Source organism: Melanostigma gelatinosum (assembly GCF_949748355.1).
Source record: "Melanostigma gelatinosum genome assembly, chromosome: 18".
In the NCBI taxonomy this organism is placed as follows: domain Eukaryota; kingdom Metazoa; phylum Chordata; class Actinopteri; order Perciformes; family Zoarcidae; genus Melanostigma; species Melanostigma gelatinosum.
In genome coordinates, this window is record NC_136651.1 from 21,494,788 (window position 1) to 21,512,605 (window position 17,818).

At 42.6% G+C, this 17,818-nt stretch overlaps 2 protein-coding genes across 2 annotated transcripts in view; both read right to left on the reverse strand.

Moving 5' to 3' along the window:
• Window positions 1-15,550, reverse strand: part of tln1 (talin 1) — a 63,059-nt gene extending 47,509 nt beyond the window's left edge. The window contains exons 1-12 of the mRNA XM_079289586.1: window positions 15,425-15,550; window positions 15,225-15,285; window positions 14,750-14,854; window positions 12,954-13,109; window positions 9,697-9,798; window positions 9,135-9,211; window positions 8,020-8,200; window positions 4,670-4,783; window positions 4,467-4,575; window positions 2,621-2,829; window positions 2,432-2,530; window positions 775-942 (exon numbers count right to left, since the gene is read on the reverse strand). Coding sequence (XP_079145712.1) covers window positions 775-942; window positions 2,432-2,530; window positions 2,621-2,829; window positions 4,467-4,575; window positions 4,670-4,783; window positions 8,020-8,200; window positions 9,135-9,211; window positions 9,697-9,798; window positions 12,954-13,109; window positions 14,750-14,833 — 1,299 coding nt within the window. The 5' untranslated portion in view covers window positions 14,834-14,854; window positions 15,225-15,285; window positions 15,425-15,550. The remainder of the gene's footprint in view (window positions 1-774; window positions 943-2,431; window positions 2,531-2,620; window positions 2,830-4,466; window positions 4,576-4,669; window positions 4,784-8,019; window positions 8,201-9,134; window positions 9,212-9,696; window positions 9,799-12,953; window positions 13,110-14,749; window positions 14,855-15,224; window positions 15,286-15,424) is intronic.
• LOC306792364 (talin-1-like) overlaps window positions 15,195-17,818 on the reverse strand; it is a gene marked incomplete at its 3' end in the record, with an annotated part of 31,548 nt that continues 28,924 nt past the window's right edge. Inside the window, exons 7-8 of the mRNA XM_079289435.1 lie at window positions 15,425-15,518; window positions 15,195-15,285 (exon numbers count right to left, since the gene is read on the reverse strand). Coding sequence (XP_079145561.1) covers window positions 15,195-15,285; window positions 15,425-15,518 — 185 coding nt within the window. The remainder of the gene's footprint in view (window positions 15,286-15,424; window positions 15,519-17,818) is intronic.

The window sequence follows — 17,818 nt, forward strand, 5'->3', positions numbered from 1 at the left end:
GTGGGGGAAAAAATCGATACAGCATAGTATCGCGATATTTTGCGTGGCGATATTGTATCGATACACAGACACCAAGTATCGATCTTTTATTATATAAACTATTAAAAAAAAAGAAAAAAATTTGGTTTTGTTTTTTAGAAAAATCAAATCAATTGCTTTTTCAGTCCACTAGATGGTGCTGAGTTGTTTTCTGGTGAGGTCAGCAAAGGTCCCGGGTCAGCGTGATTGGTCAGAAGTTGGTCAAAACAAAGAGACATCTGACCTCACAACGGGGTTAAATCTGCCAACAGTAGCCGGCTCATGGGGAGAGTGCAGCGCATAACTGTCTCTGCCCTCGACAAGTTACACTGAGTTATATAACTCTAATATCCTACTTATACAAGTTATAGTTCATATACTGAGTCCACACGTTTGCGTTTAGTTAAGTTGGACTATGTAGTAATACAAACTGTTCAGTTTGTCAGGTTCATGCAACATTTATGACGTTGTTGGTCGGTCTGTCTGCTTGACATTCATATTCTGCTGCAATAAAAATGATTGAAGTGAGATGAACAGACTGAAAACATTATCTTATTAATAAAACATGTTGACACAGTTTTCCTTTGGGGACACAAGTTGAAAAAAGTAATAAATTGCAAAATATGTTATCGCAATACTCAGAATATCGCAGTATCGTGATAATATCGTATCGTGACCTCAGTATCGTGATATTGTATCATGGGACCTCTGGTGATTCCCACCCCTACTGAGTAGGTATATATCTCAGGTACTCACCCTGGTGCAGGCCACCAGCTGAGATGTGGACAGAGCACACTGAGTGGCTGCAGCTATGACCCGGTTCTGCTGGGTCGAGTCCTCCGTCCTCTGAGCCACGTTCTTAGCTTTAAGCACCAGAGCTGCTGCGGCATTAGCCACAGCCTTAGCCAGATGCATCAGCATGTCCTGCCAGCAGCAGCAAACACACACACACACACACACACACACCAGTTAGCTTCACTTAGCACTGACCACTCATTACTCATAGGTGAAGGAGGGACAGTTATTTATGAAAATGTAAAGATTTGAATGCTTTGAATTATGTAGATTATCAATGAAATTATTCACAAAACATGATTGAAATGTGAAATGATTAATAAATCTTCTAAACTTGCTATCAAACTAAGGAAGGTTGATTCAATCAAACGTGATTAGGCTGTATCTCTTCAATGCTGCCTCCAGGTTCCACATTGGTTCTTTCATACGATTGTCACAAAAGGAGCGTCCATCACAGTGTGCCAATGAGCCACACAATTCAGATATTAATAACAAAGCTATGAGTCAAGTTCCTTAACTTTGTTTATTGTGCGTTTTGTCTCTTTTTTTGGGAAATGAATTCCACTCAAAATAGGAGTGTAGGGAGGAAAGGAAAGAGTCTGTCACCATAACTGTGTGTATATTCAATGACTAAAGACGATACTGTCATATGTGTATTATTAACGTGATGGAAATATTTCATTTTGAAATATGAGAGTTATCGTTAGCAACAGTATATTGTTACACCCCTACTTCCAACAAAATAAAAAAGCCCACTTGATAAGACCAACACATGTCGCTGCAGCCTCATATCAGTTTGAGCTGAAGACGTAGTCGTAACGTAGTCATGACAGGACATGACAGCACTCCTCGTCCTTTAGCTTGAGAACACACACACAGGTTTTAAAACGACAAAGGAGGAACTAGAGGAGGATTAAAGATAAGCTATGACCCTGTCCCCACCGTACCAACTGTCACTGAGAGTCATCTCAGAGCTATTTGGATTTGAAATGAACAAGGATTGACAAAGTGGATTGTGATTGTTTGACTGGATTGCATGCTACTACATTGTTTTGATTGGCCTTTCAGAATGAAGTATTTGTCTTAAGGACACATTTGTTACCAGCATTTGACAATGAGAGGAGACTCTCCATCTGGCAGCCCTGAAAGATCCTTTACCTAGAAACTGTCAAATATAGACATGAAACAGAGGATACAGTTTTATAACACAACCACAGACACCGGTCCGAAAGGAGAACGGTGTGTAGCGCATTAGTAGGAGCCTGTTTTTGAAGGTTCATTTTAAATTGAGCCTCATGGTGCCAAATGTGGCACTTTAACAGCCATTTGAAAAGAAGGAAAACACTGGCATTTTGGAATAGGCTCAACATTGAATGGCAAAGTGAACATTCAAATAAAGTTCATTTTATTCATTGAAATCCCTTCTCTTCAAGATGAAGTATAAATCTGGAGTACTTTTCCTCCACTACTGGGAGAACACAAGGTCCAGTAACAATACACAGCATCTAAACTCCACATAGACCACACTGTTTCACCTGAAGGCTTTGCTTTGTAGTGCTACACAGCAAGAATGAAGAGGCACCCAAAAGTGCATGAATGAAAGTTGAGGAGGACCCACCTGGAACTGTGGATCCGTGTCCGTCTCTCCTATGTGAGAAAGCAGCTCGCCGCTGGCCGTGCCAACGTTTCCTGCAGCCTGCAGCAGGATCTGTCGAGGCTAGAAGCAAAAGATATTATGGACCAACGTCAAACAACGAAGGGTAAAAACATGAGATATCTCCATGTCCCTTGTCGTTTGGCGGTGTACCTCTGTGTTCGCAGGCTGGGCGGTCTTCAGCATGTCGGAGACGGCACAGGCCAGGTTCTTGGCGGCACCCAGCAGCTGCTGCCCATTTGCTCCTTCGTCCTCCATGAGCGCCGCCAGCAGTTTCACTCCCTTTGACATTTCTGTCAGGTTGGAGGAGATTGTGGTCACAGCACAGCCCACCGCTGTGTAGTCCGTCTCTGCTGGGTCACCTGAGGACAGATAGATAGACACACAACTGGATGAACTCCCAGAGGGAAAACGAGTTTGGTCAAGGAACTCATTTCGACAGTGTTCAGGAGGTGATGTTTTTTAGAGCAGAACTCTATATGCATATTTGTTGAAGTGCCCTGAATGAGTCAACTCTCCCTGAAATAAAAGTGGAAAACTGAAAAGGTTTTTCATATTAAATATGCCTTCCAATGTTATGTGCTTCACTGACCAGAAATATCTTATTACTGCATAACAACATATTCTGTGGAATGACGTATTTTTAGTTATGAACCCCTTATACAGTCTGATTATAATACCTCTGTTTAGCGCGGACAAATAGGCTCCTTACACTTTCAGCACTGGGTCATCCATATCTAGTCATTTTAACCAGTGGTCCCCAACCCCCGGGCCGCGGACCGGTACCGGGTCGCGGGTCATTTGGTACCGGGCCGCACAGAAAGAATAAATTACTTTTTTTCATTTCATTGATTATCAGAGTCGGAAAGATATTTTATTTTGAAAAATGACCGGATTCTCTCCCAATTACATGCGCCTGTCTCTCTTGACACATGTCAACACGCTTGTCACGAGCGTTACTTCCCAACCACAAAAGACCCACGAACTGCGAAGGAATGGATCCGCGACCCATTTGTGAACAAACCAGGTGAATTGAGCTTATCCGTGCCAGAGGGAGAACAGCTGCTGGAGCTTGAAAAGGACGGCGGCCTTAAAAGTATGTTTGGGACAACAACTCTGCTGCCGGTGTTAAATGTTAAATTACCAAGTACAAGTGGGAGTTTTGCTGGACAGAGTTCGAATCCAGGTTGTTGCGATCTTTCCATAAATGTATTTTCTTCCATGTATTTCTTCATACGTGGCTGTGATGCAGTGCTCACTCATACAATCATAATCCCTGCAATCGATATGAGATGTGTCTTTTAGATCTCCAGCAATATGTTTGTGAAAGTGTGACGAAACAGGCGACAGAGGCAGAAAACCGCTGCAGCTGTTAAGCGAACACAACACGCGCACAGAAGGAAAACCAGTAGGTCCAGAAACCAGTAGGGACGTAACACCGGTCCGTGGAAATATTTTATAACATGAAACCGGTCCGTGACGCAAAAAAGGTTGGGGACCCCTGATTTTAACAACGACATCAAGGTTTTTTTCTAGAGCATTAAAGTCTTTTAATTGTCCCTTCTCTGTTATTGAGTAAAATATAATTATTTCTTTGGTTATCTGGTTTTTAAATTTAGGATGCATCGATGTCACACCATCTGAGTCAGTCCAGTCCAGTCCAGTCCAGTCTGTCTTTTCCCTCCTGGGGATAACCACGATAGTTGCCTCACTCCATGATGGTGGGATCTTCCCCTCTTTTCAAGCTGTGTTAAAAGTCTGGAGGAGACTTGCTGATCATTCAGACCGGAAAGCCTTGTACCATTCGGAAGAAAACCCATCCAGGTCAGGAGACTTATGTGCTATTAACAGATTGCAGGATTTAACTCTGTTTCTGTTATTTCAGATATCAATTTAGTATTTTGATCTTCCGACAGAGTTAGATACGTTTCAGTTCGTTGTTCACCTTCCAAATGTGAAAAGGGGGGGGGGGGGCAATAAGGAAGGTTTGGTGAAGCACCTGCAGTGAGGTTGACCATGGAGGCGGTGCCTGCTGTGATGGCATCCACCTGGGAGTGGATCTCATGTTTGGACTCATCCATCTTGTTTTTGCGCCAGGCTTGGGATGCCTTGAACAAAGAAAAAAATCTAGATCTCATACTCATCATATTAGCACTCAAACCAATCCACTTCGACCAAGAACAAAGGAAGGGTCAATCTTACAGCATCTGTTCCCAGTGGAGGCAGGGTATCAAAGTCATCCAGAGAGGCCTGGGCAGCCTGCACAGCCTGCATACTACAGTTGATGGTTCCAGTCAGGGCCTGCTGTGCTGAAGTCTGTGGACACACAAAACCACCCCGTGTTATGTTAGTGCAGGGGAGTCAAACTCATCTTCACTCTGGGGCCACATCAGCATCACGGTCGCCTCAAAGGGCCGGTTGTAAATGTAAGACGGTGTAAATGTAACTACTCCTAACATATTTAGTTTAGTTTCCCGGGATATCTGTGAATTCCACAACACGTACTAAGCAGAAATAGAGGTTATTTTTTCAATGGTTAATGGCGGACAGTTGAACGGCTTTCAGGGCGATAAGCCCCGCCCCTTCTCTGGCTCGTCCAGTGTGAATGAACACAAATAGCCCCCGGCGAGACCGGCGGCGCGAATTGCTCAACTCAACATTTTTTTTTTATATTCAAACATCTCCGCGACTTATTGAGTGGTGTAATAATCGCACGACACAACGAAACGATTCGTTGCCAACTCTTTTAATAATCGATTTTCATCGATTTTATCGATTCGTTGTTGCAGCCCTACAGACAATAGAGCGATCTCGTGTGACGTCACAGTTTAGCTGTCGGCCATGTTGGAGTACACACAAAGCCACTGGCATGCACGGCTGAGTCGCATAACCTATCGGTGGTGAACTTTTGTGCTGTCTTTGGTTGTGGCAGCAGAGCTGATAGAGACAAGAAATCATTCTTTCGTTTGCCAGCGGTCATTACACATCAAGGAAATGACACGAAGGAGCTATCCAAGCGACGTCGCCAGAAATGGCTGTCACGCATCTCTCGAGATGTAAAGGAATGGAATTTGGCGTACACTAGAGTATGTGCGGATCACTTTATAAGTGCTCAGTGATTTTATTTGTTTGTGAACAGTATTTAATAAAGGAAATATAAATTAAACTTGGACATGAGAAGGTTACCGAAGCTTCATCGGCCCGTGACAGCAGTCGGTACCAGAGACGTGTCGAGCGTGTACAACAGGCGAAACACAGAGATGCAAAAAGTGAGATATTATACTGGACTGCCGGACTTCTCAACCCTGCAAATTCTATACCATTTTATAGAACCACACATCCCATATTCTACTTGTGTAAGGACTGGGGGTGTTCACAAGATACGCTTAGATGTTGGCGTAGTTTACCGATGGAAGATAAGTAGGATCGGCACTGAAACCATCTGCACTCATCGTATAGGGATCCAAGTTACCAATAACCTTCAATTTGACCAGGTAGCGAACCTTTGATGCACTATCCAGTGATTCAAAGTATGGTATTTTCGCCGCACTTCCTTGTTTACTCGCCGCCATGTAGGATCTGTATGTACTCCAACATGGCGGACAGACCTCGTAACTAAGGAGATCGTGACGTCGGTGAGACCACTCTATAGGAACAGCAGCTTACTTGATGACATCACCACCTCAGCTGGTCTCATGAGTTTAATCCGTTTTTTTCTGTATTATGTAAGTATTTTTGCAATCAAACTAAATATGACAACCCTGCTGTTTTCGTTTTCATTTAAAATCAAAAATGATATATTATTATTTACATATACATACATACATACAATTATATATGTATATACATATATAAATAAATATATGTATGTGGATCAGATCCCGCTCGCAACACCTCACATCTCCGAAATCGTCGGAGCAGATTTTTAAATCGGCTGAATCTTGACAAACCGACCACAGATTTGGTGCTTAAACAACTAACTTCTCGCCTCAAAATATCCTAAAACTACTTTCTGTGACTTAACAACAGTAGTATTTCGAAAGTTTCAACTTCCAGTTGTGTGATTTCTCCTCCGCCATTGTTTCCTGTTGCTGGTGCAACATGCATTCTGGGATATGTGGCTGTCCCAAGTACAGACAAGTCACCCCGGTAAAATGGGCGGAGCCACATTCGGGCATTAGGACCGTGCTTGGCTCGATGTGAACTTTGAATTGGAACAGTACTTGGGCTGAGACTGATGACATTTCACAAGTCCACGAGTGTACAAGTACAGAGAAGTACGCATGTTGAGAAAGGCACGATCACTTATTGGAAATCCTCTTTATGGGTTGTTGCATCTCCTGTCCACCTGTTGAGATAGTTTTAATGTCGGCACACAGACAACATGCTATCTCATCACTTCGACTTTCTATCTCATAATTTCGACCATGGGGATATTTTTATTTTCACATCTAACTTTAAATTTTTGTCAAAAAATAATAAATAAATAAAAAACAAAATACTTTTTTTTTTGCTGACGGATTCGCGGGCCACATAAAATGACAGGCCGTATGTTTGACACCCCTGTGTTAGTGCATCTCTCAATACGTTCACATTTCTCTACGCTGTCTGTGGCTCTCAGCTCAGAGCCCATTGGTTCCTACTAAACATGTAAATCCTGAAAAACACCTCACAAATACATAGAATTTCATTTATTTTTAAGTTGTAAGTGTGACTGAGTCTAAATAAACTACAGTGTGTGTGTTGGTGATGAAGGAACATGTCACCGGAGCAACAGTGAGGCTCATCGATGTGTTTTATTGGAGCATAAAGTCTGAACTAAGCACTACACCTAGCAAAGTGAAATCTGATACTGAAACTTCCATCGCAGCGTTATTACGGAGCTGTTTGTTGTTGATCGTTATGAACGTTGTTGTTTCTATGATGTGTTTGCACACTGTACTATTTCTCCAAAAATAGTATGCAATTTGGTTACTATTGCTTTCATGCTACGGTTTCAGACACACTAAAAGATCTCGCATACTATTTTAAGTTACTAAATAACATGTTAGTGTGGCATTTCAGAAACAACCTTTACTTCTTAGTCGATACATTCAGTGTTAGTTTGGCTCTGCACATGGTCTATAGCACATCACCAGACTCCTCTTAAGACTTGAAACTATAGAAATAGATTTGTTTCAGAGCTCACTGTATCCTTCTGAAGATTCATGTAAGACTCAAAATGTGGACTTTTTCCCCAGCTCATAACGTTCATCCTTTTCCCGTTCAGACCCAACCCGCCTCTATGCCATCAGTATGTTATATATCACCAGGGAACTATTCCTTGAAAAAAGTAAAAACAATAAATGTATTGTGCATTATCCTTCATAAATAAATAACATATTGAAAAAAATGATTTTATTTGTTGTTAAATTCTTTTCAACTTTTCAAAAAAGTCAAAATTTCATCCACTATGACTCCCTTATGTAGTTATATTGTGTTATTACCAATACAGAACGGATGCAGTTATATTGTCATTCTGCCACTTAAAACCTTTCGGATATTTCTTTTACCAGTGGAGGCATGTGTCCTCGGTGCATCTGTCCACTGGTGATGTGCTGCTTGGCCTGAGGCATGGAGCCCATCTGGAAGCTCTCTGGACCTCCAGCTCCTGAGCGCATGATGGCTGGCAGGGCCACTGACCCTGTCTCCACCTTGCCCACCTTGTTGAACTGCTGCTGCAGCACTGTGGACCTGGAGAGAAAGAAAAGAAAAGGACGACTCACTTCAATGTTAAAAGCTTTCCTCCAGGAGAACTGGGTAGCAGAGGTAGTTGCTCAAGCACTCACTGACTGTGAGCACATACTAACAGCCCGATCAGGGTATTAGCATTTTGTCTCCCCGGGTTATAACAACTAGACAGTATATGCATATGAATATGGTAAATGGACTGTACTTGTACAGCGCTTTTCTAGTCTTTCGACCACTCAAAGCGCTTACATGTCATCATTCACCCATTCACACACTGATGACAGGGGCTACCATGCCACCTGTGTCACGGTTGGGTTTTGCTGTGTGTGTGTGTGTGTGTGTCTCTCCTGATCATGCTCATTCTCTCCACCTGTGCCAAATCACCTGCCCCTGGCTTTTCCCTCTGCAAACCCCTCTCATCTCCACTCACCTGCCGGCAATCCGCTCATCACCCTCACAGACTTATACTCCCCTGCGTGCCCTGTTCCAGTGCCGGATTATCAATTGTTCTTTTCCCCTCCCCGTGGTCTCATCTCCAGTGGTTACCCCTCGTGTTGACTCTCTGACTCCCACGGTTTGTGTCTTTGCCTTTTGTGACCAAGCCCCTTTTGTGACTTTGCTTTTCATTTTCAGTTTGGATTTTTCACACTCCCGGTTGGAGTTTTTTTTGGTTTCTGTTTTTGACTGTGTACGTGCCCAGTAAAGAGCCTTGCATTTCACCTCACCTTGTGTCTTGTGTCTAAGTCTGCGCATGAGTCTCTGCTCCAATCCTAAACCCACACGGTAAACCGTGAACCGTCACAACCTGCCAGACTATCTAACATTCACACACTGTAGGCACAGCTACAGAAGCAATGTTTATGTCTACAACTACTGAAAACATACAATATCTGTAAATGATAACAATCATAGCTTGCTGGATCAGAAGCACACATACTTTTTGGGTGACACAGAGTCTTCCAGCATGGTGGATTCTTCATCTCCCTCCAGGCCAAAGTGGTCTTTGCTCTTTTTCTGTTGAAAGACAGTAAAGAGTCCAGTGAACACAGTGGACCATACAAAATGCCATTTTAAAGGACTCCTGATTCATGAAAGGTTGGACAGGCAGGCGAATAAACCTGTATGTTACATCTGAGACACCGGGCAGGTTTCATCTCTCATAACACAACAATAAACAATGTAACCTCCATATCTGGAGATCAAAAACACTCACTAAACAGTCATTGATATTCTTCATCACTGAATATAAACCTGTGTAAAATGGATCAGAAGACAGAATAGGATTATGGATTTTCAATATATTCTAGATATAAAAAAACAGAACAAAAGTTGAGCAATTTCCATTCACAACAAAGCTCCTAGATGCCCTTTTGCTTTTACCTAATATTTTTCCAACAATTAAGGAATCCAACTTTAGCAGACAAACGAAGAGAGTAAAGTCAAGTTAGTAACCCTCAACTAAAACATGTTACCATTGTTCAGTTTATGCTGACTGTTACCTTTTTAAGGATGATGTCGATGTAACCGGCAATAAGCTGAGCTATCTGCTCTCCCTCAGTGGTCTGCACAGAATAGTAACCATCCTGGTAGTCTCCAAAGTCCTAAAAGCAGAAAAAGGACAACATGGGATGAAAAGACCTCATTGGTATTAAAAGTGTCCTTGTTTCCCTCATTTGCATCTTTGTCCTCTCATGAAAGACGGCAGGAAGAGATGCAAAGAAAAGTTCAATTGAGGAGAGAGGAATCGAGGAAACGCATTTTTAGAGAAAGAGGATGTGATTTCCACCTGGATTGAAGGTGGAGTCTTTGATTCTGGAGAAAAAGTGTTGACACCCAAACAAACCCCTCCAGATGTACCATCCCTCTCGCTCTCGCTCCCGCTGCCTCTGACTTCATACATCCATGGCCTTTCCCCCGTCCTGTGCACGAGCTCCAACGCCCCTGCTGCTGATTGGCTGGAATAGTGTTAGTTTCCCATTTTTAGAGCCAGGGCTGTGTATGAACACTGGCATTTTTTCCAGCGCATACACAGAAATGGCAGATAGCGACCGAGAGCAGATATTTACAGAATTTCGGAAAAAAATTGTTGAGATATAATCGCTGTTGGGATCTAAAGGAGCGTGTTTGGGTTATCAGCATTTAAGAAACTGAATTGTTGACATCAATAGAATTATTGATGTATGTAACAATTATTAATGATTATTAATAACAACGGGGCACCACCCTGCGAACAGGGACCAATAACCAAACGATAAAACTAAGTCTCATAATTAGTGGTCACTCATAATGTCAATAGTCTGCGTATGACTATACATTCAGTGACAGTGAAGGTTTTAAGTTCGAGCACAGGCTACTACATACAGTCTTATCAAATACATATGCACAAGTAATCACAGACGACTGCTCCTTAAAGTATTACAGAGTTTATTAAATCAAAATAATAAATGATCAAATCAATTAATATTGCAACCAACAAACGTTATCATACAATTTTATATGCCTAAACTAAAGAATGAATAAAATGGATGAGGGTGTATGTCTGTGTGTCTGTGTGTGTGTGTGTGTGTGTGTGTGTGGGTCTGTGGGTGAAAAGGAAGGAGAGTCTTACAGCTTACCGCTAAAGACTACAAAGATGGCGGCGTCGAGTGACGCGGGCCAAAAGGGGAGGGGCCTTAAGATACTACAGCTAAAAACTACAAAGATGGCGGGGTCGAGTGACGCGGGCCAAAATGGCAGTGAGACTGCTGGATGTAATCGCGTGTGCCTGGGCAGCACGTGTGTTGTGAGGCGATCGTTTCAACGGGGTTTCCCCAGGGGCAGAGATAGAAAGGGAGCAAAGGTGGGGGTCATGAATCAAACGTCTGCGTGCGGTCCGCGTTGTAGTGAGAATGGGGAAGTTGGCCGTATCGTACACAACGTGCCGTTGTCGGTAGAACTGCCAGCAGTTATGTACGATAGCCGAGATTCCACACTTCACTCACAGAGCTGATTTAATGAGGAGAGAATACTACACGAAGTGTAATAAAACAAATGAAAAGAAATCAAATAAATCCCAAGCAAACAGTCATAGTTAATACACGAATACAGCGGAACTTCTCTGTTCCGTAATGATTGCGCAATATCTCAATATCACGCGACAGTAACTTAAACACACAAAAACACGGGAATATCAACATATAAATGAATGACCTGAATTAAACTTACGTTAATTTAAGCTAAGCTATGCCCAGATGCCAAGAATCTTACTTGTCGATGCTTCGTTGCAACGTTGAAGTGTCGTGGCAAAGCGGTCCTTTTTCCTCGAGAGGAAGGGGGGGGGGGGGGGGGGGCTGCTTCTCAGCGCGGCGTTTGAGCTGGCGCTGTTTCGGTCCGTCGTGGCGCAGCTCGCTCTGGCGCAAACGCAGACGTGATCTATCCTCGCGGCAGGGAGGGTGATCTAACTTCGGCTGACGGCGCGGTCCGTGCGTCTTACCGGGAATCGTCGGTGAAGGAGGGAGGCGTTGTCGTCTTTCCTTCGCCGGAATGTGTGCACCAAAAGAAAAAGAAACAAAAAGCAGAGAACGGATCGCGGATGCGGATTCGTCTCGCGGGCTGAGTGGAGCCGTACTCAAAGTGGAACACTGTCGTTTCGTCCAGCGAAATGGCTCGTGACCTGTCAGGGTTTGAGGAGGGGAGAAGGGCCGTTGTTTCCTCGTGGCCAGCGTCGCGCTGGCGGGGAAAGCTGGTTCTTCTGTGGCCTGGACGGGGGTGTCCGAGCGAAGAGAGCGTTGTGTGCTCCCTGTTCGACGGAGGTCGAAGGGAAAAAGCCTGGAGGTGTGATCTGCAGACAGTTTTGTAGAACAGTGGCTGAACAACAGGGGTCCTGGGGCCTCTTGGCTCTCGGCCAATGAGATTGCAGCGGTGCAGTCAGGTGACTTCAGGAACCATAGGTTTTTTTGGGGGGGGGAATTCACACCCGAGTGTGAAATTCCTTTGCTCTCCTCAAACTATAAATCAGGATGAAACCTTTGCTTGAAAAAGTGAAGGCCTGATTCTCTTTGTCCACAGCACATGTTGAAGCCATTTGGTCAGACCCCAACATCGCTGACTGCACCTTTAAGGGCAAGTACATTTTGTCAACTTTGGCACAAACTATTGCGGTAAAGCAGTCTGGAGTATCAATCTGTCAAATCATCCATTTTCTAAGCGGATTCTTCGGAGGGTTGTGGGCTGACTGGTAAGAGATTCTATATCTTTCAACGACAATCCTTCAATCCTTGAGACATCTGACTCAGTTTTCTAAACAGTCTTCACACAGCTGTGAACATGTAGGTCTGAGTTCCTAACCAAGCAAGACTTCTAACGTTGAACTATTCTTCAAGCAAAGAGATTCAAGGCTCAAATCAACTTGCACATGGGATTTGAAACCAAGTAGTACTGTGGTGGAGAGCATTTTGATCACAACATGCTACAGCTACAAAACAAATGGAAGGATTTTTTAAGATGGTATTTGCTCTCTAAGCACCTGCATGACCACACATGTCGAGCCCTTCAGTAACGTTATGACGGGGATCATATGCAGCCACAGCGAGCGTATCACGCCTCGGTACAAGCTGAGTCCAGAAACGCTGCGAGGGAAACTCACATTTCAGCTGCTCAAATCCATCATGTCATGTTCTCACACTCCACAAACTGCGTTAGCATAGGTGAGGGCTGGAAAGTGAACTGAGAAGTAAACTTGTGAAGCAGCTTTAGACCCGATGACGTGTGAACTCACCAGGGTGAAGCTCTTGGGAGAGGCGGCCCAGCGTTTGATGTTGGTCAGGTTCCACTCCTGGATCACCTCCTTGGTCTTCTCGTCCACCCTCATCACGCACTCCTTGGTGATACCCAGCAGACGAGGCACCAGTTTGTTCTTGCCCTTCATTTTCTCCTGCAGCATGTTCAAGGAAACAGTTAGAATGCCCTTACTGGAAATAAACCAGCAATGTTAATATATTTGATTTTCTGATACAAACATTTTGCTGCATGTCTACAAAACACACCCTGTAAACCTCAAATCTGATTATACATGAACTGTAACTTCATCAGTGGAGCTGAACAGTTTTAGGTTCCTGGGAATCAACATCACAGAGAACCTGACTTTTCTAGTCGCCAATCTACTAACAATCTAATAATAATAATAACGTTACATTGTAAACAACCAGTCAGTGTTTAAATTGACAGGAGGAGAACGAAGGTTCTGCTCAGTTACATTATGATGCCTTCAGGCTCTGTTCGGTGAAAATGAGTACTGGGTGAAGGTAAATTCTAACGGTATCGTGATGTGTTCACATGTAATCTGTAAAATGTAGTGTTGGTGATGAACTTGAATAAATCCAGTTGTTGAAGGAGACGTTTTCACAACAACATCAATAGATATTAGAGCTGTTAACACTCGCTCTAAGCAGATTATACATCATTAAAACTACTACTAATTTATTTGAATCAATACAAATACAATCTTTCCTTATCCTTTGAATTGTGTGTTTTTATGAAGAAGAGAATACACGATAAATGACTATAACAAAATATAACAAAGTAAAAGTATACCATTTTGAGTTTTTGATGGTTTACAGACTTCAGAGTGATTGAAATTATTTTTTAGATGGCGGCAAAAAATAAAAAGTCTGGCTCCTTGTAGACCAGCTGCTATGATCAAACAACATAGAGATCTGTATCTGGCAATATGAATCATCAGTAGGGGTGTAACGATACGCATATTCGTATTGAACCGTTCGGCACGAGGCTCACGGCTCGGTACGCATGACGAACCGAACAATACGTTTGAATAAAAAATAAAAATTTTAAAAATAAATGTTTTTTTAAAAAACCTTTATTTAACCAGGTAGTCCCATTGAGATTAAAAATCTCTTTTGCAAGATGTAAGTAACAATACAAGATGTAAGCAAGATGTAAGTAACAATGCTACATAACATTAAGGAGCAGTTTTAGTTTTTTATGCTTATGTGTTGCTAAGAAGACACCCCAGAAGATGGGTCACTCAGGTATAGTTCCATCATTGTTCAAAGTCAAAGAATAACTTCATGATGTTAGTTGTAATGAATAAATATATTTTAAAATCAAGTACATTTCTCTGGCATTTATAGTTTTCTACTGTACCGAAACGTACCGAACCGTGGCTCCACTGTATCGTACCCAACCGTGAGTTTTGTGAACCCTTACACCCCTACTCATCAGTGATTTGCAATTAGTATCAGCGGCAAAAAAAAACATGATCAGGGATCTCTGAAAGTTATATTCACTCCTTTTTTCTTTTGTGCTGCTCTGATCTGTCACTCTGATCCGTGATACGATTCAAACCTTAAGTTTTACTTGTCGTTGCAGCACTAGATGCTATTGAGGAACATAAGCGTCGCTTTCCCCATGCTAAAAAACCTCTACCTATATAAACTGTATGAATTTCTACACATAGCATAGCATGCTGTGATGTCGACCGCTTCTAAGTTCAAGCAGTGACGACCTGTTTCCACTTCTTTGATGCGAGACGTTGAGTGGCAGCTTTCTTCTCACCTTGACCAGAAAGAATGACACGCCGTAGGTTTTTAGAGACCTGGCCAGCTTCACGTAGCTGACTTTGGCCTCGATCTCGGTCATGTTCTGACAGTTTTTGTGTGCCTGCAGAGACGAGAGACACAATCAGAGGAGCAGATTGACTCAGTGCAGCATTAAAGGCAAACCCAAATACAAGTCATCTCTCTTAGATTTGTGGCATCTCATGACTAATGGACATCTGATGCTGCTTCCTTTTTGAGCTGTCCTGCATAAAACAGCATTTCCTGTTTTCAATAAGTCACATTTTTGCTAAATATAAGTCTAAGATAGAGCTTTGCAATACCTCCCCCAAATCTCAAAGCCTCCTCTCTGCTGACCTTTTGAAATGCAATAATGTGAGTTTCAGTTTCAAAATTGTAAGCTAAATCAGAGTGCATGTTCAAGCTTTAACACTAAACGATGATCAGAACACCCACATGTAATCTCCTCTTACCTGGAAGATCTTTTTCTCCCCTTTGTGCTTGATGTACTCTTTGGGCAGGAACTCCTTTAAACTGAAGGGGAAAGAGTTCAACTCGGACCCAACAAGCCTCAGGACCATTTCAAGAAGCCCACTCAAAACAGAAATGTCGAACGATAATGGATGTAACAAAAAGAAAACTGTGAACATGTGAATAAGAAGGGAGCGCTCACTCTAAGAATCCAGGCTTGTGTTTGGTCTCGTTGTGGTCACCGAACTGAATCTGACACTGATAGCCAGCAAACTCACAGGCCTTATCAAAGGAGACTGGATGAGATCCATTCAGAATGTCATCACGGGCCTGTCCACACACACACGTCAGGATGTCATCAAACAACAATCAGGAACAACTGAAAACTACTTGCACAAGAAAAACATCAGTTTCAGAAACAACGTCAACCAGTACAACCATGGAGCCGTGGAGAACATTTGATTGTGATTGGCTGGAGGGAGTGCATGGTTTTCAGATGTCAGTGCAGTATCCTCAACATCGTGTTGTGTTAGATAGAGCTGCCTCTAGGGGGTGCGCGAGAGGAAAAGTGTAATGGCGGTCTGATGGTGTAATAATATTAAATATAAAAAAAAAATGTAATTTTAATTTAAAAACTGTCAGGTGGGACATCTGAAGCTATCGGTCGTAAAAGAGGAGAGGGACAGAGAGAGAGAGAGAGAGAGGGACAGAGAGAGAGACAGAGGAATCGGAGGCGAGGGGAACGGAGAGGTGCGTTGGGGAGAGACCGGGAGAAGAAATCGAGCCAGAGTCAGAGGAAGATGAGACGGAGGAGACCGAAAAGGAGGAAGGGATAGCACAGACAAATGGGGAGCACATCGGCCCATCGCGGAGTCAAGGTGAAAAAAGAGGACAGTTCTCTCATTGGTCCGATTCTTATGCGGCTATGAAGGCTTAAAAGGCTCTGTTGCTTCTTTTTTTTTTTTTATTAAGGGGGGGGGGGGGGTGCGCGAACCCGGTTGGGATGTAGAAGGGGGTGCGCGGCCTAAAAAGTTTGGGAACCGCTGTGTTAGATACATAATGTGTCTTTTTCTTTCTAAGGAGCATTACAGCTGAATTCCATTCATTCCTGTATTCAGTAATGTTGCTTCTGATAGGGTTCGAAACAGACAAAAGAGTGACATCTTTGTTGAATAGAGCAGCATTTCCATCTTCGTCAGGCATCGTCCAATCACCATCACAGCCTGTATGACAGGGGTCTCTAACTGGCGGACCGCGGTCCGGATCCGGACCCAGACGCAGTTGCATCCGGACCCAGGACCTAAAATCTATATTTCGGAATCATATATATTAGGCAGCGAGTTTGTACTTTAACCGGCTCACTTTATTCAGCCGTTACGGTACTTGTTCAGCGGTGCAGGAAACACACCGACCAATGCGTTGTAAATCACGTCCCTGCAGCTCAGCCAATCAAATATGAGTATTCTGACACGTTTTCTTACTCGAGCGAGGTTTACACACACCGTGACAGACGGGGGAGAGATGAGGAAATAGAAACAGAGCAGGAAAATTGCGCTAATCAGAGAGGTTATCTCACATGACGTTCTCCAAAAAGAGAAACGTGTTCAGAGAGAATAGAATTTCTAAGCAAGAATGAACAGACTCTTCTATGTTAATTCTCCCCACAGGCAGTGTGTCATATGTTCAGAAACCGTAACTGTTGATAAAAGCGGCAAATGAAGCGCACTACGAGGCAAAGCACAACTCCTTTGAACAAACGTATCCTCTCACATCTGAAATGAAGACACATAAAATAAACCTAAGAGTCCAATATGATCAGAATCCTAACGCATGAATTCACTGTCCAACAATGATGTTACAGAGAGGATAGAGCTGAAACAAGTGTTAACAACCACAGATAAAGATCATGCTCACTCATTTCTCTTTTTAGAAGACAAAAATATAATGTTGTGGCTTTTGATTGACATCACTTCTCACCTGAATGAACTGAATTTAAAGCTGCAGGACAATTCAGTGATAAATACATTTTTCCTAAATGAATTACTTTATTTTAAGATGCCACATTCTTCAAAAGCTTTCTGTTATGTTATTCTTTAATCCAGCCATTATTTTACTTGAAATGAGAAGAACACATATTTATGTATTATTTATATTCCATCCAGTTAAATTTGAAAACTGAGAATAATGTGTTAAAATATTTGTATTTCAGATGATGTAACTAAAACTTGATGTAAATTCCTCTTTTTTTTGATGTGTACTTTCTTTGTTTGATTTGACAGTTGTTGACTACACAGAGATGTTGTTACTACTATAATATATATATATCACTAAATAGCGCGGGTTAAATATTATTGTAATATTTCGGACCTTTGCCCGTGGAGATTTTCTCATTCTGGACCTTTTGGAATTTTAGTGAAGACCCCTGCTGTATGATATGTTTGGATTTCTTGAAGGAACGCTTTGTCCCCTATGTGGAAGGAGCCTATACTGTTGTCCAGCTCTACTCTGATTGGTCCAGTTTGAGATTTGACGGGATCTTTTGTCTGTTTTTTGCCCTCAGTTTACTTTTTCATCCAGCACCTGTAGAAGTTACCCT